The sequence below is a fragment of the Corvus kubaryi genome, unplaced genomic scaffold (assembly GCF_017639235.1).
Source record: "Corvus kubaryi isolate FWS band 111438036 unplaced genomic scaffold, C.kubaryi_AGA036_p1.0 37300, whole genome shotgun sequence".
In the NCBI taxonomy this organism is placed as follows: domain Eukaryota; kingdom Metazoa; phylum Chordata; class Aves; order Passeriformes; family Corvidae; genus Corvus; species Corvus kubaryi.
Genome location: NW_024581093.1, coordinates 7,394,610 through 7,417,041, shown reverse-complemented (window position 1 = coordinate 7,417,041; position 22,432 = coordinate 7,394,610). Strand labels below are relative to the sequence as shown.

Sequence of the window (22,432 nt, the reverse complement as noted above, 5' to 3'; positions counted from 1 at the left end):
CTCCCGGGGTTTCATCAGGAGGCCACTCTGCCCATGCAGCTCCATGCATTTAGAAACAGGGGTTGGAGAGAAACCCTTGCCATAGGAGAAGGCTGCAGAAGCAGTGAGGTGTCCATGTTTGAGGGCAGTTTCAACATGCAGATGGGCAGGATTTTAGAAGAGGCATCTCACGTACTGCAGAAGAGAAACCCACAGCTGTACATTGAACTCCACTGACCTCTCCTGCCCCACATCCTCCAAGAGCTGAGAACAGCACCAAGACTGAACAGAACACAACCCACAAGTTGTATTGTAAAGTTATAATGAACGAGTCAACCACAGAAGCCAGGAACGAGCCTGGGCAGTTCACTCAATTCTTCTGCCCACCGACTGCAACCGAAGGCCCAACCCCCTTGAGGAATGTGAGCAGCAAGTGCCTCTGAGCAGGAACGTTGTCCCTGGCTGGCACTGCTCACCCTGGGGTGAGCGCCTCTCACAGCTCAGAGCCACCTCCTGAAAAGCTTGCTTGTTTCTCTATTGATTAGAAGTCGCTGGGTTTTTGTAAGGTATGAATAACAAAAGCTGAAAGAGTTGGGCATGCATGTGGGAAAGGCTCAGAGCAACAGACTCTCTCAGCAAGCCAGTGGATAACAGCTGGAAAAGCCAGGAGCTTTCAGGTGTAAACTTTGTTCCACCTCTAGAAGGTCTTTTCTCTTTTCAAGTTAAACCCAACACCTGCTCCAGGGAAGAAAGAAGATTGAAAAGGGGGAAAGGTGGCAAAGCCACCAGTTCCTATGAAAAGCAGAGAATCACAGCCTGTGGAACAAGAGGAAGTGGAGCACCGGGAAAACCCATGTCCTCCAAGTCCCCATCATCAAGTCAACAGGGTGAAAAACAGTGTTACACGTCAGAAGAGTTGTGGGAAGCAACAAAGACTTGGCAGAAATCTCACCAGCTGTGATAAACTGTGGACCAGGCTCAGTAAAAGGCACAAAACTGAGCAAGAAGCATTCTGGTTTCCCACTCCTTTCCCCATCTTTCCTCAGCCATCCGCTGTGCCAGGTGACAGCACCAGAGAGGCAGCAGTCAGCTCTTCTGTGCCACTTTTCCCCCCTCTCACTCCTGAGCTTTAAGAAATGAGCCCAAGGCAATTCTGAAAATTCACTTATCTCAACCTGTAATTGAGAAACCTATTTAATAGTTACTTAAACCCGGAGCAGCTCTGAGCATGCAGCAGTTGATGAATATGCATAGCCTAGGATTTGCATTTGGTGGCAGTGTGAAGACAGGATGTCAAGCAAATGAGCTATGAGAAATGTTGCCCATGCAAATGTTCACTCTGCTCTAACTTCTCACTGCAATTCCCATCCTTGAAGCCATTTCTGTCATTCTCTTATTTGCATTGGAAATGTAGTAACAAAATAATGCAACTTCATAGAAATTGGTCCTATTTCTGTGCAGACAGGATGGATTCCTTAATACATCTATGACAGAGGGGAGTCCTGAACTAACAGCAAACAAAGGAATATACGTAAGTCCTGCCAAGATCATCCCAGGCCATGCAGTTCTAGAGTTCTCTGAAACCACATCTTCATCAAACTTCCCAGCCCTTACCTGAGCAAGGCTTGTTATTAGACAAACCATCATAGATCTGCAGGAACAGAAAAGCTGCTGTTTTCACTCACAGTTCATTTTCTCTGTTTTCTGCTTTCAGAAAGGGGACCATGAGCTCAGGACAGCTGCTGTCTCCCTCAAGAGAAACTAGGAAACCTGCTCATCCAGGTTTTGAGGACTTCAGTAAGGGGACTAAACGTTGAGAACCCCACCTGCACTGCAATGCTGCATCCAGCTCTGGGGTCCCTAACAACCAAAGGACATGGACCTGCTGGAGCAAGTCCAGAGGAGACCACAAAGAAGCTCTGAGGGCTGGAGCACCTCTCCTATGTAGACAGGAGTTGTTCAGCCTGGAGAAGGCTCCAGGGAGACCTTGGAGCCCTCCCAGTAACCAAAGAGGCTGGAGAGGGACTCTGGACAGGGGCATGGACTGACAGGACAAGGGGAAATGCCTTCAAACTGAGAGAGGAGAGCTTTAAATTAGGTATCAGGAAGAAATTCTTCCCTGTGAGGGTGGTGAGGCCCTGGCACAGGTTGCCCAGAGAAGCTGTGGATGCCCCACCCCTGGAAGCATTCAAGACCCAAGTTGGACGGGGCTCTGAGCAACCTGGTCTAGTGGGAGGTTGGAACCAGATGAGCTTTAAGCTCCCTTTCAACCCAAACCATTTCAGAATTCTGAGAAACAGTTAATGCTCTGTATTCTCTTGGCTTAAGAAGAGGTCATGTAAGAGCAGGAGGTTAAAAAACACAGCTGGAAGTGACCATACCTCACCTGCTGTGGTTGGGCTCCAGGTCACCGACATCCTTCTCAATTCCAATAAGCTCCAGTATTTCCAGTGGTCTTTCACTCCCACATCAAGGACAGCCATCCCTAAGTCATGCTAGTTAAGGCACTGGATTGTAACACTTAAAATTCTTTTCTGCTGTATGTGCCTCATGCAGGGAGACCTACAGGTTCCCTTTGCTACTCACACACCTGAGAGGTAAATTCCTCTGTCCTTTAAAGCCTTCAGCCAAGAAAAGGCTGTACAAGTACTGTACTCATCCAGTTGTGATGTACCTTGGGCAGAAAAGTGAACCCTTCCACAAGCTTGCAGGTAAATGGACAAATTACCTAATGGGTTTATGAACAGCTGTTTACAGACGCCTTTTAAAACTGCCTGGACAGCAGAGCCTGCAGCAGCTGACAGACACCATCTACCCTCAGAACAGAAGCAGAGCAACAGTTTGTCATTTATGTCTCTTTTAAAAACTACCTCCCTTCAAACAGAACACCTCCAGGAAAGCCACATGTCACAGCACTGCTGCTTTTCTTAGGTGCCCTCTGGTCTGTTCACAGATTGTAAAAGTCTAAAATAAGGTTACACATTGTCCTTTTGCATGTAAACATTCCCAAAGCATGCTGCAGCTCTCCAGTTATGAAGCGAGCAGATCTCTGCCTGATTTCAGTACCTAACCACTGTCATTCAGTCAGTGTTAACTATTTGAAGTTATATCACCTAAAATTTTAGCAGCTTCAGAAGGTTTTAGGTGTAGTATATGACATTCATATTTTCCCCACAGAACTTTACCACATTTCCCCATTTCCTGAACTTACACATGCAATTCCCCTGGTTCCCCCCTCGCCCAAAGCAGCACAATTAACAAGGTTTGGCGGCTGCTCTCACAACGTGCCCACAAAGGCTCTGTAACCGCACACAGCTCATTGCTCAGGGCCCCTGGAGCAGATCCATGCTTTCAGAGTAAGCAGGGCATATCAGGTGTAAGAAACACCTGTTTTAGGTGTTTTAGGGCAGCAAAATCCATATTTTCCCCAGTGCAGACCCTTTTATTAAAGGCTCCTTCCAGACAGCGGCTGAACACAGCAAAGGAGAGGGGTCAGTTAGATAAGTGACCACTGGATGTCACCAGTGCTTTAGCCACGGACATCAAGGCAGCCTTGCATCTAAACAAAATATGTCAGCAGGGACTACCAAGGAATCAAATAAACTTACAGCACCTCGTTTTCACTACACAGAAGTTTATTATGAAAGTTAAACATACAACACAAAAAGTAGCAAAAGCAATCCTGTAGCTTAAGGCAACTCTTACAGGAGATGAATTCAAGAAAGATGATGCAACTTCAGTTTAAATAGAAATTATGAAAAATATCAAATTGCATCAATAACTTAAAATGCACTTTAAAAAGTCTGCACTAACCAGCAGAGGGTAAGGGCTGTGATCTTAATGCCAGCATTAAGATATGGAAAGCAGCAGAATGCTAAATGATGATAGGGAAAGTTCAGTATTTACACAGAGATAGCAACGTTAATATCTGATAGCGTCATTTCCTGTGTACTTATGGTTTAAAACCACTGTCTGAAACGTTAGGAAAACATTTTAAAATAAATCTTCAGGCTATTCCATCAAAAATACACAGATGGCAGAGAAGATCCAAGGCTAGGGATGCGTGCGGATGCATGCGTGTGTCCCTTAAATAACTCTTTGCAGAAACACTTTAGAAAAATTATTTCTTTGGGGGAAGAAGAGCAAGAAGAATATGTGGCCACAGAGTGAAAAAGATTATCTTTCAGGTGAATCACATTTAAATTGAAGTATCAAAATATTTCTATTTGATGACATTCTCACAGTTTACAGTTAATGATATTTTTAAGTGAATGTTAAATATTCATATTATTAACATACAAAGATTCTCCTTCACATTGACATCTGCTTACATTTTTGCAAGACCTCTTTTGCATCAATTGTTTTGCCATTAATGAGGAATGTATAATTGTCTTAATTATAGAATTTAATGAAGACTTAGCTGTTCTAACCATATAGAGTTTCTACCTTTCAAATAATTCTTAAAATACTGAATTCAGATCCCATATTTTAAAAAGGTATTTAAGTGACATTTTAATCAATCAGGCTGTACAGGAAGCACCACATTTTAACAAAGCCAAATGACATCACATTCCCAATCAATTTTCTTCAAATATTGGATGCAATGAAAACTTTGGAGCAAGTCCATTCACCATCACCCCAAATAAAACAAGATTAATTCATACATTAATTCATCCCAAATCTTACCCTGTTAGAAAATGCAATATATACTGCAACATAGTCTTAATTTGCATAAGATTTAATAGAAGGGGCCTATGTGCAGTACAAGACTCCTGCACACAAGCTCATCTCAGCTTTTCACCATTCAGCACAACTTTACAAAAAGCCCAAGATATAAAATATACTTAAAGCAGTTATCTTAAACATGATTTAATATATATCACCTTGGCAGCTGATCACTTTTGTTCCCAGTTTAAACACTGTTGAATCTGATTGTGGAGTTGCAGTATCCCTTTGAAGAACTAGTTAAAAAAAAATCCCTGAATAAAACAGAAGCCAGCCTGCGACTTCCTCTGAGTTTCAGTAAAGCACTATATACAGGGTATAACAGCCACCAAACTCACTTGGTACAGAATAAAATCTAAGACAGATAATGGGGCAGAATGCATTAACGCATGAAAATATACATTTTAAGATTTTTATCATTTAAAAAGTGGAACCAATGAATTGTTAGCAGTTAAAAGAATACTGCAACTGTAACATTTACAAACCCACAAAGTTTGAAAACTGATTCCAACAGCTCTGATTCACTGGGTTTAGCTTGGAAATAATGCAAAATAATGTCAGCAGTTTTAAGAAGGTCTTGCAAATTTAGAAAAAAGAAAACTGAAAGAAAGGTAAAAATGCTTATCTAAAATAAAGCAGGAGCACAATAAGGACAGTCAAAATTCCAAAAGCCCATATTAAAAAAATTAAGCTTGGAATGCATTGGCTTCCAGCAGTTTACAAAAAAAAACCAAAAAACAAAAAACAAAACAAAGTTGTTCTAAATCTGTAATATCTTGACCTCTTTTTAAGTGACAATTTTTATTACAGTTGAGAAAAATGGTTTTATAGCTGCATAAGTTTCCATTTCACTAAAATAGTGCCAACAAAAATAAGTTTGCATAGAAAAACAAAATTTCAAATTGCCACTGGCTACATGCTTAAAATGGGAAATGCAGGTATTGTAACATAAACATAGTGCAAACCATGGCAGTTCGTGGTGACTTCGACTGCCCCAGGTCAGGAAACAGACCATAATATACCCAGTTATCACAGTTTCTGGTCTTTTATTCAATCCTTTGCCAAGTAGAAGCAATGCATGTGTGCAGACCCGTGGGATGCCTGCTGCCGCTGATTAACGTAGTTTGAGATCATCGCCGCTCCCCAGGTTAGATCCAGGACTAGGGTCTTGCTGTCTTCTTGCCTGCATTAACAAACACACACTGAGGATAAGCAACCAGGAAATTATCAGTTATTTCATTCAGTATGTTAACACGACTAAGACCATAACCAATTTAAGGCAGAAACTTTACAACTCAAGCAGTAAGCAAAGCATTAATTTTTAACATCAAAATCATTCTTTTGCCCTCGATTCGGTTCATTCCCCGTAGCAACTGAGCTCTCAGAGGAGGGCTGTGGGCCTGGCAGCCGAGCACTGCCCTGTCCCTGAGGGGCTCAGAGTCTGCTGTGCCTCCCCACCCAGCCTGGAGCTCCCAGCAGGGACTGTGCTCGTGCCCACACACGTGCACACTCACAGTGCCAGGTTCTAAACATGGCTTTAGCAATCAGCAGGGGACTCCCACAGTAGTTAGGTAACAATTTTGTGTCTTTTCTTCCAAAAATAATGTTCTTTCCTGTGAAATTCCTTTCTGTTAGCCTTTTCTGTCAATTTTAGGGAGAAAGGCTACAATACAAGATAGAGTACATCAGATAATTTCCAAATAATTTTATGAGGGAAAAATTTACTTTAGCTTCTAGAATCAAGAGACTTATAGTAACACATGAGCACAATTTAATCTATAGATGGGCACACATTTTAAGACCTCATAAAAGTGGGGGTTTTAACTACTTTCTTCTTTGGTGCACCTGCAAAGTTAACAAACTGAGAAAACTCTGTGACATATGATTGCATCCCTGTATTAAAAAAAAGTAATGTACGTTTTTCTTTAAATAAACGATTCTATTAAACAGTTTGAGCTAATGACATTGTAAAGAGGGAATTAAGTATGGTCAGTCACACCAAAAAACATGGCTATCTACTTTCTCTACCTGTACACAGGTACAGCACACACAAATGCTGCATGTAAGTACTTAAAAACATTGATTTCCTTAAAATTTTAAAGCCATACTTCAACTCTGAGAACATCTAATGCATGCTAGCTGGTTTTTAAGACATCTTAGTACCACGACTTTTATTTAAGGTTTACAGACTGAACAGCTGGCACCATGGCCCGTAACTGCCACATGACCCAAACAGTCTCAGGCCACATTCTCAGCTGGTGGAAGGTATCATGACACAGGCTTTATTCCATGTGGCTCCATCAGCTTCACCAGCCACAATAACCTGCCACATTCAGGGCTTTAAAAAAATGCAAAGCCAGTGACAACTTCCCTGCTCTGAAAGACATTTCCTATGTTGTTGAAAGACTGGGGAATAGCCTCAATGCAGGCATTGTGCCACTGAAATACCCTTCAAGCAATTACCGTGTTTGCACCATCACACTGAACAACACAAGTACTTCAACAGAACTGTGACTAACAGGGGCACAAGTGCTGCTCTTTGGTGTTCCCTGGGCTCTTCTGAGTCACATTTACTGACAGAGAGGAAGCTTTCCCACCAGCATAGCAGCTGCCCCAGCTCATGGTGTGCTGCTGCTGCTGTGCTCCCATTCCAAAGGGTGAGCAAGCAGAGCCTGCTGACTCTCAGACCCTCTGCCATGCACTACTGACACCACTTTTTCCAATTTAGACTTTTCTTTCTTTGTTCAGTTCTTCCTCCCTCATCTACCATTCTTCTTGTCTGCCTAATTGTAGGCTCCCAGTGCACTAGGCTGGCTGCACCCAGAGAACTGCTGCTTCCTTCTCCTATTTAAAAGCCAATTTAAAGTTACATTTTCCTTTCATGTGCAACAGTCCCTTTCTGATGCACATGGAGCTCATTCAATAAATCCCTCTAGTAATCAGCATGTTTTCAGAGGAGACAAGTCCCTCCTGCACTCTCCTTAGTGGTCACATTGCCACTATTGCTTTGGAAACACCTCCACTAACTTAAATATCACAATTGCTACCTACTACGTTTATGTATTCAGTGTTGGTTGCACTTTAGATAATTAGGAGTGAGCCAATCTTTTTGCTCTGTTTTATCTGCACTAGTTGTACTCTGAAGAAGCAATCTGCTTCTCCTGCTTGCAGAAGAAATCTGAAGGTGACAATCAACATCACTGCTGGTGCACAAACCCACAGATTTCTCAGTAATCATTCTGAGGAATCACATTAAAGCAAACTGCTCCAATCACATACAGCACTGATGACTGTAAGTGTTTAAGGGCATATTCCTTTAGGCCCTTGAAACAACTTCTGCAAACTGTCCTCTTTGTAGAGATACAAAGTATTAAAAGATGGCATTTAATTAAGCTTTTTACATTATTTCCAAAAGCCAAATCATTCAGCTTTGACTATCAAAATCACTGAGGGAAAGCCCGCACTTCCTTTTTCCTTCAACAGAAATGTAAACTCTGCTGTAAAGATTTTTCTTAATATGAAATGGTTGTTCATCAAGTCTAAATAGATACTTTCAGGCTAATTTAAGAGTTGTACCAAGATTAACAAAACAGCACCAGTTCTACTTTGCATACCCTTCTATTGAACAGCCTGTAACGAGATTTTTTTCTGGTTTTCCTGCTGCCTCTTTCTTCTAAAAGGAAACAAAGACATGCACTGCCTTTATGAATTACCAAAATCTTACTTCTACCAATTTTGCACTCAATAAACATTTTTACACCTAACTAGAAAAGACCAGCAAGTTAATTGCTGCTATACTACTGCTCTAGAAACAACAGTGTTTCTTCTTCAGAAAACAAATCATATGCACAGCAATTTTATTGTCAAATTTCAGTGAAGGCTCCAAGATATGAGCATATGGTTGCATTTATGCTTTGCTTAAAGTGGCCTTTTCTTTCAAAGCATATGAAAGAATTTGCATGATTCGTGACCTCATTGCTACTTGTAGAGTTTGCAGAAGCCACTAGTGAACAACTACCAGATTTGCCCTTTCAAGTGATATGCAAAAGGCATGACAAATGACCCTCAAATGTACCAAAAGCAGTCATTACAATATCTTACAACAGTGTATGTGGATAAAGGTGTAATTTTGCAATTCAGTAAGTGGGGATTTACACAAGCAACTGCAAAATGTTGGAATGACAGCTCTGACTCAGGCACCCTTTTCTTGTGCTACTACTGTGCAAAAAGACAAGCGTGTGAAGCAGGTTTGTTCTATCAGTCACAACCATCCTGCCAGGGCACAACGTGCACAGTATACAACAACTACAACTGTGCTTCACACGCTGAAAGAAAAATACAAAGAATAAAAGATGCTTGGTAAAGACCAGAAAAATCACCTCGTATGAAGACAGGAAGCACACTGTGGAGCAAACAAGCATTGGGTGCTATTTTTCTCCACTGACAATTGGCAAAATACAACTTCCATAAGAAATGCCACGAGAGCCTTAACACTCCCTTGTAGGAAGAGTGTGACTATCAGTAGGGTATTATCTGCTAGTTCTTCTCAGTCTATTACAGGAAGCTGAAACTTCCCTTTCATAGATGTAAACCAGACTTCTGGAAAACCAATTTCCAGACTTCTCTCAATTGGGGGTTCTATACTCCCCAGCATAGCTAATCAATCCTCTAAATTGCAGTTTTTGCTGTAATTTTTGAAATGCATACCTTTTGCTGCCATGCAAAAGCACCGACATTACTCTCAGTGAATAATGGGCTCAGCTTCTCAAGGATTAAGGAGACTTGCTTCAATTAAGAAAGATGCATCTATCTTTGCCATTGGTAAATGGAATACACTGCTATGAGTCATGCTTAATAAGCCATGAGAAAACAGCAGTTATTCATCTTTTCTCTGTGTATTTCATTTTTTCAGTCAAACGTTGATTTCAAGTTTGAAGGAGCATTACTTCACATGTTCTTCATCTGTTATTTAGTGAAAGGATAACAAATACTTGCTTGTGAGAAACTTGTAATCAGTACACAGATCCCACCAGAACTGCAATTTTCCTAAAAATGAATGCATTTTAACCAACATTGCCAGTATTCCTCCAAGTATGCCGGAACAGAAGAGTTAACACAATGGACACATCAGGAATTTCAACACTGAAAAACACCTTGCACTCAGCTTTCAGCACATGAAGCCATGCAAATCTTCTGCAATACAGAAGGAATTATAACTGGCCACAAGCCATTGAAAACCTCTAACCCTGGAGAGGGTGTGACGACCAACTGAAAGAATTGCAGGAACATATTTGGAAAAAAACCATTTCAAAGCCTCCTATCACATGCTACTCGAGATTTATTCATGCTGAACTCATAATGCTGGTACCATGGGGATAATGACATTGACAAAAAAGAGAAGAGTTACTAACAAAACCATTTTGACTTGAGAGTAAACAAACAAAGTAAGTGTGCCCTGCAGGACCTCTTACACCTATGCTCTCTTCAACACTCTAATGTCTGAGCTTTTCCCAAGCCTAAACACAGGCTAACTGGTATGGACTGAAAGTCCTATCAAGAGTATGACGCAGTAATAACTGTATTACATTATTTTTCTTTTCAATAAACTAGATAGCTTGAAATCATTAAATCAGTAACTTTTATCATTAACTTTTCTGAACAAGAACCACACTGGAGCCTTTAAAATCTGTTACTGGGGCACAAAGGAAAAACAAATCAGCAATAAGGAAGGTGGCATGTAAGCAGTTCTTCCAGCAGCCAAGATAGTCAGAACCCCTCCTCCTCCTCCAGCTACTCAATCCTGCCTCATGCTGCAGCCTATTGTGCTTCCAACTGTGCCAACAAAACTCCTTAAACTGACTTGGAGAGAGCATCTCTACCTACCCCCTTCCTGTGCATGTTCTGAGGCCTCAGGCATACCTAAGGAAACCAATTCCTCTTACCACATGAGCTCATCGGGAAAAAGATAATGCAGTTCCACCATGTGGTTTACATGATAGCTCTGAGAAAGCAGAACTGAGAAAGTTGGAAGCAAATTTAGTAAGTATGGACAGGGCTGCCATGAAGATGGCCCTTCCTTTCAATGAATCATTTTAAAAAAGCAGCAGGGAAAATTTGGACCTCTGAATACCAGGCAGTGAAATGACAAGTATAACCATATCCACTGCATATACAGCTTGGGACAATGGTGAAGAGGAGGGAAGGAAGAGGGAGCTAAGTTGAAGAAGGGCTGTCACAAAAGGAATAGCCAAAATAAAGTCTCTTCATGGACAACTCCACTGCAATTCTTTAATTGGATTCTGGCAGCTCTATCCTGTTGAAACAGACAGAGCAGATGCATTATGTGCCTTGGCATCTGCCATCTATAATTTACTAAGTAAGTGAAAAATCAGGCTGTGCTATGAAAAACTAAACAGTGAACATTTGGATTCTCTTAGGATGGTCAACCTCCTGAAAAGGGATAAAAAACCCCCAACAAAACAAAACAACCAACCAAACCTGAGAATACTTTGCAGATACTTTTCTAAAAAGTATACAACCGCAGGATAAAAACCACCCAAATGAAAAAACCCTGAAACAAAGAGAGCAATACTCAGAAAAATGACTTGTTACAATCAAGCACACCTTCCCTTAGTCCTGTTATCTGAGGCAGACCCACAGCAAGAAAAGCAATGAACTGAAAACTCTTTAAGTTGCTGATTAATAACAGCCTCTCCCATACACATTTGAACATGGTTCAAAATGCTGGCCCTGCTTCCTGCCACCTTATTCAATAGAAGGGCAGGAGAAACTCAGCCTTCTCAGAATTAGAATCAGGAAAACTGGGGCCCTACAGCATAATGAGACTGTCAACTTATATATAATAGAACTTCTTTGGTCACAGCTTGATGAAGCAGCCCATGTGCTTTCTGGTCTCTGGGGGCCTTGCACAGAGACTCTCAATCTTCACTTCCCAGAACGTCAGCCACAGCAGCACCACTACATACTGCATCTATGAGCCACTGGCAGACAGAGGGGATATGATCTTTACCACATTCCTAGCAGGCATAGCTATCAGCATTAGACTTCATGGCCTGGATCCAGTCTCTGGAGATGCTTTGTTTGCTGCCCATAACATCCATTTTGCTATCAGCTCTCCTTTTCACTGAACCTGGGAAGAAGTAGCCTTGATCTTTCTTAATTATAATGTCAAGCAGCACTTAAATTATGCAAATAATGGAAAACAGTCTCTCAAACTTGGCAAGAGATCTGGCTGCTAGACTGAAGTAACTGTAGCACTATTAATGCCATGAATTCTATACCCAATGCTCTTTTTTATTCCTACTTCCATTCTGATTGTCTTTCAAGCTCACTGAAAGTCAAAATAAAAAATTTTCCTGACAAAGGCCATTGATAAGAGTGACTTAGCACCTGCCTCCATCAGGACTTCAATTTCAAACTCCTATCTACTTCCTAGAAACAGTGTTCTACAGAAAATACACATGAATCGTGTCACCTGCAGAGCCTGCTCTCCCATGGGCTGCAAGAGAGCTCCAGAGCATGACCAGGCCAAGCAGCACATCTGCTTCCTAACCCCCATGCACCCCCTCACCTGAAATCTTTGCAATGGTTGCATCTTTGTTTAAAAGCAATTATGAAGGTAATGATTCTGCTGCCCCAAACTGGTAACTGGATCAAGGTCACCGCAAGCCAAGGAAGGAAAAAGCACAGCAAAAATAGGTAGCTCTGAAGAGCTTTGAGTAGACACTGAAATTTTTACTTTCATATTAAAACTTATTTTCCAAGGGAAAAAAAGCTTGAAGTGCTCCTTTTTAGAAAGTATTGTTTGAAGGCTGGTCTAAAGGTTATAAATTTATAATTAATATTGATTGCCTCCAGACAGTATTCCTCTGTTGCTCAGCCCCTTTCTAACCTTCATTGACTGAAAGAAGACGCTTATATTACAGTATTCCCTGATTTGCAAGATTGATCTTCTCCATCCTACAGTCAGCATTGATTCTGTACAGCACACATTTTTTTTCTGATCTATGCATTCCGTAGCACTTTTGCACAACCACCAACTATTTAAGTTCTTGTGAAGCAAACCAGTCATAACTTAACTGGCCTACTCGTACTGCAGAAGCTTTTGAGGCAATACACTCCCACTCTAATGCCTCTAAGTTATGTTGTATCCATCCTGCATCTAAACAAATTATTTATGGTCATACACAAGCATGTATCAAGACTACGCTACCCACTGCACATGAAAAATTAACGGCGTGGGTTTCTTTCATATCCAAAAAGCTGTGTTAAAGGTTATACAATTTTTCTATCACTGTCAGTTTGGAGAGTACATACAATAAGCACTAATTAAATTAATTTCAGATTAATAAGAAAAAAACCACTTAAAATCAGAGTCTGATGAGAAAAAAAAAATTTTAAAAACCCAAGCCAAAATTAAAAACAAAAAAGCTCCCAAACACTTATTGTAATACTATACTTTCTTCTGAAGCCAGTTATACTTGAGAAAATATAATTAGTTAGACCATTTATTTATACTAGGAGTTTCATCTTAGAAAAAATTAAGAAAAGGAGAATAATTTCACTGTCTAGAACCTTGGGAAGAACATGAAAGTCAGTCTTACTACTTTATTTTCTTTCAACTGTAAACTGTTTACATTTGTGTAACAAAATCCTGTTTGTTTTTTAAGAGTTCCCAACTTCAGCACAATTAAATGAAACGTATCTTGCCCCTTTTAACTGGTAATTCCCAACAAACAACGAGAATATGTAAAAACCTAGGGCAGGACACAGTATTTAAAATGTAGGCAAATTTTGACTCCAGCACTTTTTAAAGGGTGGGGTTGGCGGGGGTTTTTGGTGCTTTGTATTGAGAGGGATTGCTTCTGGAAGAAACAAAAGTTCCAAAACAGGGGTTTTTTTCAGCAAAATGAAGGTTTTTAAAACGGGAATTTCATGCAGTTTCCCAAAATGGCTCTGCTTAGCCATTAATGTAATTTATATTTAGCACAAGACCACAAACAGACAGATTGCTAGACTAGACTGTTTCAGGGAGAGCAAACCACTCTGTCTCTTTACTCATAGTGTTGCTAAAATAAAGAGCATGGCAGTAACATAGGAAATGAACACAAAGTAGAAAAACATGACATTTCAAAAATACTGGTTGAAGAAATTACATTGGAAGACTGAGAACAGATCCAAGCCATCCCCAAGTAAAGCCATTGGGACATCCTTAGCCAAGCTCCAGAGGAACACAGCCGGACAAACTGTGCACTGAAACAGATCACTGCAAGCCTGAAATTACAGTTCATCTGTACAAAACAAACCTTCACAAAATACCCCCACCTGCACACAGCAACACACCAGAGGGCCTCTTCTCTTTACCCAGCCCTTGAAAATCCACCAGTTTGTACCATCTGCTCCAGCAAAGAGCTGGCAGGAGGCACCTGCTTGCGGCTTTTCCGCACTGAACACGGGCCATTACTTCCAGTAGGTGCTAATTTCACCAACTAGGGGCTGTTTAAATCTCTCCAAGCCGTTCTGGACAGTGTAACACATTTTTGCATCATGCTACTATGCCAGAAGACTGAAAAACAAGCAAAAGTTTTTACTGGAAATCCACTTCTAGGCAGCAACTTCACAGTCATTTCTGCAGAACACTTCTTATCCTGACACTGAACTCTGGTCATTCATAGTGAAACCACACCAGAGACACTCGTACTGACTCTCTCAACCACGACACAAGGAGATAAAGATAGTGAAAATTAAACATCTGCCTCACCAAAACCCCTTTAGTCTCCTCACTCTTCTAGTTTGGCAAAGGGGAACGAATAAATACTTCAAGTTCATACACCTCATTTTTTTTTTAATAATAATCTTTCACTGGGGATAAGGTCTTTCTTCATGTGTATTATAAAACATTCGCTGTCTCAGCATTCCAACATTTTCATAAAAGTAAAAGCCATGGAATACATTATTAATTTTGAAGACACTATGAACACTCACTGACTTCAAAAGCATCTTTGAAACAAAAGAATCCTGGACAGTGGGGCTGGATTTGCGGTATCTGATGTAACCGAGCTACACAAGTTGATATAAAAACTCAAAAGCATCTTGTATTCAAAACAAACTATGTTAAAAATGTAACAGAATTCAGTTCAACTCAGAGGTGCTTAAAAACTTCAATGAAAATTCCTAAATCCACTCACACCCTATTTACATCAGAGGAGTGAGTGCTGTAATTGCACAAAAACACAATCATCTTTGAAAATTCAAGCACAACCTTCCTCAGATGCCCTCAGATGCAAAGAATATGTTCATTAAAATAAAGACTTGGTGTACTAAAGTAGAATTGAAGGGATTCTATATGATGAAAAGACGGCAAATAAACCTGACAACACCCTGAAGGGGGGTTTTTGCTCTTTTTTTGCTGATTTTTTTAACTGCTATGGGGTTTTTTAGGATACTTAAAAATGAAAATTAGTAAAGTGATAATTTCTAAATTGTTACTGCACTCTCCATTTTTTTCCCCTTGCAAGGTGTCACCATTCTAAAATCCAACTGCCACACACAAGCCACTTTAACATGTTGTTTTCAACAACTTATCACTGATCACTCCTATGTGAGGAGTTTTAAGTCTACAGACTTTATTTTAAGTCTATAGAAAAACTTAGAATAGGGAATCTTTTTTACCCAGAAAGCTATATAAATAAAGAATTGAATCTGATCATTTTCATATGCTGCCAGGCTTTGGATGGATAAATATTTCCAAAGAGCTGGCGCCTCTGTTTTGGGTAGGAGTGGGTGGAATATTGCAGGATTCCCCTTCCCTCCCCCACTGAAGCAGAATCTGGTCCCTATTAAAGGCATTTCAGCTGTAATTCTACTGTCAGAAAAATCCTGATTTTCTACAGTGTTGCAATTCTCAAAACCATCATTAACACTGATGAGATCCTGTTCCACATCTGCCAATTCTGAGTTTTACTGTCCGTGCCAAGCATGGCAGAAAAGAAAAATCTAAAGCTCTAGTAATGATGAAAGCTGTATAGAAATCATATTAAAAAGACCATGAGGAAAGTATCTTAATTTGCGTGTAGCATAACATACATAATTCACTCAGCACACTTAGAACTGGCCTTTTCTATAAAAAAGCGTTCAAGTACCATCTCTGTAGTGAAACCAAAGATGCTGTTGGCCCTATTGAAATTACAGAAACAGAACACAAGGCAGCCTGGATTAAGGTTTCTGCAGCTGTCAGCAATGCAATCATCAGAAGGGTGCCACTGACAAACTGTATTTCCAAGCTGACTGAGCATGTCAGCATCGGAAAATTCAATACAGGCCACAAATACAACAAACATGGGAATGCACTTTTATGCATCACTTTCTATTGAGAACTTGCTACAATGATCACGAATACCAAGGGCTCACTGATTAAAGTTCATTTGATTCTGCCCAAATGCTGCATTAGATTGAAAGTAAGGGTAACAATGAATGATTTGGAAACCTGATTCCTCGTTAGGAATGCACTGTAAGTCTATTTCTGCTCTCTTCCATCTCATCCCAAAAGATCCTAATTTTTGTGCAGTCCTAAGATCAAGACTACAAAAGCTTGTCTGTAAACATTCTAGATATATGTTCAGGACATCTTATCCCAAACACAGGAATGAAAACTGAAATGTAAAAACCAATTATAGACCTACAAGTACTGGAGGAAAAAATCTCTTGGTTAGACATATTAAACATACACAGTAAAATAAATAGGAAAGTATGCAAAACAATGTATTGCAATTATTAAAGATTTGTATTTGTCATCACAAATTGAAATAACTTTTGATAATACTTTTTATTCTGCTTAAACATATTTCAAGTCAGTAATTTTTCCTTTTCTTCCTTTCTGTGGGTGATCTACACCAGTGCTTTAGACCTGGGACAACAACTATTGTTGTTTCAAGAGAAAATGGGTACTAGCGGCTAATAAGGACATCACTTAACAGCAACTGCCTTCTGCCTTATTAAAAGCAAGAGTCTTTTCAGAAGTTATTGAATCCAGCTCCTGCAGACAGCCAAGGATGTTGTTTTTTGTGTCTCAGTGTCATGAGTTTTGATGTCTGTCACAAAGCTCCAGATGCTCAATATTACCTCAATCTCACTGTTAATTGAAAGAGTGTTTTTGCACAGTCTAGCTGCAAGTAAGTGTGTTCTACACTTGGTGGAAAAATTAAGTCTCTTAGAGCACCAAAAGTTATTTCAGGAAGCCTCATTCTTTTTTAACCTTCAGCATGCACACAGCTTCTCTGTAATGAGAGGAGTGGGGATGACAGGCACAGTGTAAGGAGAATAAAACAAGAAAAGTTTTAAGTACATTGAAGTCAAACACATAAGGCTGTACCTAAAGTCCTACTGTCTTGTTAAAACTAAAGAAGGCTGGCACATGTCTTCATTAACAGCTTAAAGCTAATTCTACCTTCCTTCTGAACTGAATTTACAAGTAGATTCTAGCTATGCTGTGACAGAATTATTCAGGTAATCTAGCTGTTGCTCCAAGAATACAGTGGTAGCAAGGCCTCCAAGGCAAGGATTTTACCTTTGTTACAGCTGACATCTGACCTGGCTGCAGCAGCATTTGCAAGGAGACATACTCCAGCCACTTCAAAGTGAGAGATATTATCCTCTGTGCCTATCTGCTCCCTCTCATTCCCATGCTCAGTGTCTTCCAATTGTCGTTGGAAGGGAACAAAGTCTGTCTGATCATCCCAATTACCAGAAAGCATGCCAAAAGAAAAGTAGCTTAGCAATAACAATAATCAAATTTTCTAAAAACCGTAGAACCAGCAGACTGATCATATTTGATTATACTTAAGTCAGGCTGTACTGCTGAAGCAGGAAGTAAGAAACAGCATTAGTAAGGGAAAGAAATTCAAAGCATTTCTGTGTTCTCCCTATTCTCTCCTGACCTGCAGCCTGCCTTAACTTGCCAACTCCCCTTATGTATTATTACTCGTCCTCTTACAGCTCTTGCCTTTCTGACATCTCAGAGCAGATGGTTTCCATTCCCTTTCCTGGCTCTTCTTTTCTCAATCCCAGTAATTTCTGCTTTCATCAAGAAAGAACAAGATTCAAGACTGTGGGGCCCTGAAGAAGCAAAGAACAAGACGGGGAAACTAAACCAGTGAAAAGAAGGAGTGAGACTTCCCACCAGTAAGAAAAAGGTGAGAAGACAATAAAACTAGCCTGTACAAGAAAGTAGACTGTGGCATCTGATTAAATTGGCTGGTAATTTTTCCCTCAACACAGGATAACAAGCTCCAAAATTGTGCCCCCGCAGCTCCCAAAGCCTTTCCTGTGTTCATGAGAAATGCACGAGGCAAAAGATTCCTCTCTGCTATTAAAGTATCATTTCAGAGAGAAATGGTAACTCTGTGAATAAATATGTCTTTACAGCTTAAGAACTTGCAGAAAAGACCATCTACAGAAAGGAAGAAAATACAGGATCAGAGAATTCTTATCAAAACTTTAAAAACTTGAAATCTGTTTTACAAGAGTAAAAAACAATGCATTTTGCAATTTTTATATAACAGCACTGAACAAACAGAAAATACACAATATTGTACAAACAGACAAATAAACAGAAACAATCTGAAGTTTTGGGAAAGTACTAACCAGTTACTGACAGCAGCTGTGAAACCCTCACCTCCATTTCCTCCCGATGAGACCTGTCTCTATCCTCGAATTCACGAGTTCTTCGTCGAGCCTCTTCAAAGGCTTGTTGTGCCAATGCATCCTCCTGCTACCAAAGCAGATGACACAGAGTGACACAAAAGGTGACCCTCATTTCCACCAAATCACATTTCTTTTGAATATTAAGTATCCCTTGGCAGCAAAGTCAAGTATGTCCTGCAGAACCTGCTAGAACACAGACGAGTTCCAGCAAATGTCAATACAGGTTAATGAAATATTACTCACCTTCACTACAGCAGTAGAGATAACCAAAGCTGGAATGCAGCTACTACTAAAATACATTTTCAAAGGAGAGCTGCTGTTCCAAAGTTTAAATGCTGCTTTTTCTTTTAAGGCTAGGAATTCTCAGAAGTTATATGTAAAAGGGAATATATTTTATTCTCCTTACGAAAGTCATTTTGAAGACAGTATTCACAGGTATAGCTAGACAGAGTCCACTAGCATCACTATACAAACAATGACAATTTAATTCTCTGGCATTTAAAATAAAGCATTATCAAAGTTACAAACCAAATAAATCCTTCATTTTATTAAAAGCTGCTGCAGGTGCATCAGTATGAACATTCTTAATACTTGTGTATCATTTATATTATTTAAATTTAGATGCCTAGGAAGATGCAAAGCAGAAATTATTCCTCCACCAATTTGCACACATTCCCATACAATGGAGGAGAAACCTGCAGGTTTTCAACAGCCCTTTTGCTTATTTGCAACAATGGCTTATGCACAGGAACAGACTTAATAAACTAACACTCAAAAAAAAACCACCTTCAAACCGTATTTTCTACTAGAAAATGTTTTAAATTAAGTGTCTTTTAACACATTTTCTGTTCCCTGTCAGAATTTTAAAATTTTCAGAATGGAAGAGTCATGTCTGAAGAGGTTGCACAATCCAGGAAGGGATCAACTATATTGGTTCTCCCTCCTTCTAGCTCTTCAACTATAACTACTACTAACTCTGCTTACAATTCCCACATACATGCAAATGTTATTTTAAAGCTGATAATTTTTAAAAAGCTGACCTTGACTGTTAGAGGACATAAACACATAGAGAGAACAACTAAGTTTTAATATACCTGGGGACTAAGTGCATAAATTTTTCAATTTAAGATAAAGCATCCCCAGCCTGAGAAAATGTTAAATTGCCTTTTTTGCCGAGGGCACAATCGTGGGCCCTGGAGCTGCTCTGTGAAATGATGTGAAGGGGCTCCCTCGTGGCCCAAGGCAGGGAAATACAAACAGCTGCCAATCCCACACTCTGCCTTTTGCCATCGCTTTCTGGGGACGTGTATGCAATGTTTAAAGCTGCCAACAAGATAATATTTTACCACCATCTATTATTTTTAAGAGCAGAATTCGGCCCTTTACAGCCATTTTAATGTTCATACAAGGCATAGAAGCCAGGATCAGAGAGCGGAAAGTAAGTTTGTTCTTAATAATGCAGAAGGTTAAAGAGAAAACAGATAAGCTTGTTTCCCAGATGACTCCAGAAAAGCTGCCTTAGTTCTAGTTTACAAAAGATATGTATGTCTTTATTACCTTTTTTTAAGAAACAAGCTTAAATAGAAGCAGATTCTTTTTTATCAAAGGTTTTTGCATTTTACCATCATTTAGAGTGGTCATGAAATAAAAGGTTGACATACAGCCTCAGACAGAATATTTTAAAGAAACGGTCATAACCAAAAGAAACTAAATTAGAAATTTATGGGAAAAAAATCAGTGAAAACAGAACAAAAACAAACTTCCCAGTCCAGAAAATAAATTTTAAAAAAACTTTTTAAAAGAGAAGCTTACAAACACCCACACTTATACATGAATCCTCACAGCAGCCCAGTAGGAAAAGACTTGGTGAGATAGCAAAATGCCCTACTATGGAAGGGGTGCAAAAGTACTGAAGACAGAAACAGCCTCTTAAGGACACTCAAATATCAAATCCAAGGAAATTTCAGCCCCAAAGGGGGAAGATATTTAAGCACGTATGTACAGCTTTGTGTGTGCTGGTCCATCAAAGTCGGAGCAAGCAGTGGAATCAAGGCTTTCAGTAACAAAAAGACTGCTTAGTAGCAAGACATGGATAGGCTGTGGATTAAGTAGAAAAACCACTAGCTTAACAGGTACAATTAAAATACTTCAATGTTAGCACATGTGCATTCTCTACCTAAAATATTTGGTTACCTGGTGAAGGGTAGTATATTTTCCAAAGTATGACAGCAAAGAAAAATTTTATCTGATCCCAGCATTAGTACAAATTGGTAAGAGACAGGAAAATGCAAGAGCACTATATTTGCATAAGACAAGCTTCCAAAAGTGAGGGGGGTGTGAAGAGTGGCTGGAGCTCTTACAAAGGACAGTGGGTACACAGGCAATACCGTCTGAGGCACTTAAGCCCCCTCTGACATCAGTGTTATTTTAGGATCAAAGTCAGCAGTTCGGTCAACTGCCACTACCAACATTACAACAGCTTTAAACAAGGAAGCAGAGTGACAGATACAGGAAAAAGGAAACTGATGAGTGTAAAAGATTGCCTGAATGTTTACAATACTAACACATATAAGGGTGCAGCTACTCCTGTGTCTGTACCATTCCTTATGACACTGGGTACCCTTAAGTACTACTACTGTAGCAAGTAGAATGACCAATGATGACCTCACAGTCGCCAAGAATCATAAACTATAAACAAGTTATACACCTGTAACTGAGTGCAAACATCTCTGTAGATCCACACAGTGCTATACCTCCAGCTCAGCACCCTGTACTCACAACTCAGGAAAGCACTGACACCTGAGAGCATACACACATCCCCTCACACACAAAAAGGGTAAATCACAACTTCAGTGCACAAACATTTTCTGAAGACAACAGAAGGGAATTGTTAAGTGTTGTTGAGACAGCATATACACATTGGGAAACTAAAATAATCCAAGCACTTGCGAAAACATTTATTGGGAAATTAAGAAGAGAAAAATCAAACCCACAGGTCATCTGACCCCTCTCCTTTTTGGAAGGGTACCCATTTTCTTCAGACACTCTCCAGTTTTGGAGAGAGTGACACCATCTCCTCTTGAGGGCATGTTCCCATCAGCCTGCTCTCAGTTCAGAAGTCCTGTGACTTAGCATTATGTATCAAACTTAATAACTACAGATAAAGAACCTTGGAATTTATCTTGCACATTCCTCAGGGCTCTACACTTGTCCTGGCCGTGTAAGGCAGTACAGCCTGAAGGCCTCCTAATCCATGGAGTCCACAGCAGTGACTCTGCTGCAGCTGGAACTGAGCTTGCTCAAGTCACTGACACAGTTTTGCAAGTAGTGAATGCACAGCAAAGAGCGGATTTCAAGTAAAAGCTTCGGTCTGTGGCTTTTCTCATGGGTTGACAAAGGGTGGCAGGACTTTTCTCTCTTTCTAGGCACCATGATGGAAGTGTGCAGGGCTGTGACTGCTTCAAAGACACTTTGACACAAAGTGTTTCTACTTAATCAAGAACACAGTCACATTAACATCACCTCATTATGTGCAAATTAGTTTCTTAAGTTAGGGAGAGGCAAAGCACAACAGAGTGTGTTCTTGGTACTTTGGAGGAATCAAAGGGTTTCTATTTGTTACATAGTGACCAATGGTGGCTGCAGAAGGACTAAAAGGGAAACTCCAAGGAAGTGAGGGCTCAGAATGAGGCGAACAGTGGAAATAGAAAGTGCCTCCTTCTTTATATCAGTTCCAGTGCACAACTGCCAGGAGCAAACCCTCACAGGGCAAAGGGAATGTCAAGGTACTTTGGTAAAACAGTTTGTGTGAATGTTAAGTTTTTGCAAAAATCACCCAAATGTATGACACACACAGGGTATAACAAAGACAATCACCACTGTCACACAAACCAGTTCAACTATTCACTACAGAAATGAACTGCTGAGTTTGTCACAAAATATAGATTGTAAGTCATAACTCTGGTAACTGATGTTACTACATCCAATTTACTCTCCAATACAGCGG

The 22,432-nt window shown here is 40.0% G+C and overlaps 1 protein-coding gene across 3 annotated transcripts in view; it reads right to left on the bottom strand.

Moving 5' to 3' along the window:
• Positions 1-3,593: 3,593 nt before the first annotated feature.
• The window catches only part of CBFB (core-binding factor subunit beta), a 39,612-nt gene continuing 20,773 nt past the window's right edge, over positions 3,594-22,432 (bottom strand). For 2 of the 3 annotated variants that reach the window (XM_042027411.1, XM_042027409.1), the window contains 2 exons: positions 18,398-18,493; positions 3,594-5,887 (listed from right to left, as the gene is read on the bottom strand). In XM_042027411.1, the coding sequence (XP_041883345.1) occupies positions 5,819-5,887; positions 18,398-18,493 (165 nt within the window). In that variant the 3' untranslated portion in view covers positions 3,594-5,818. Of the gene's footprint in view, positions 5,888-18,366; positions 18,494-22,432 lie in introns of all 3 variants that reach the window. The other variant, XM_042027410.1, reaches the window with a different exon arrangement.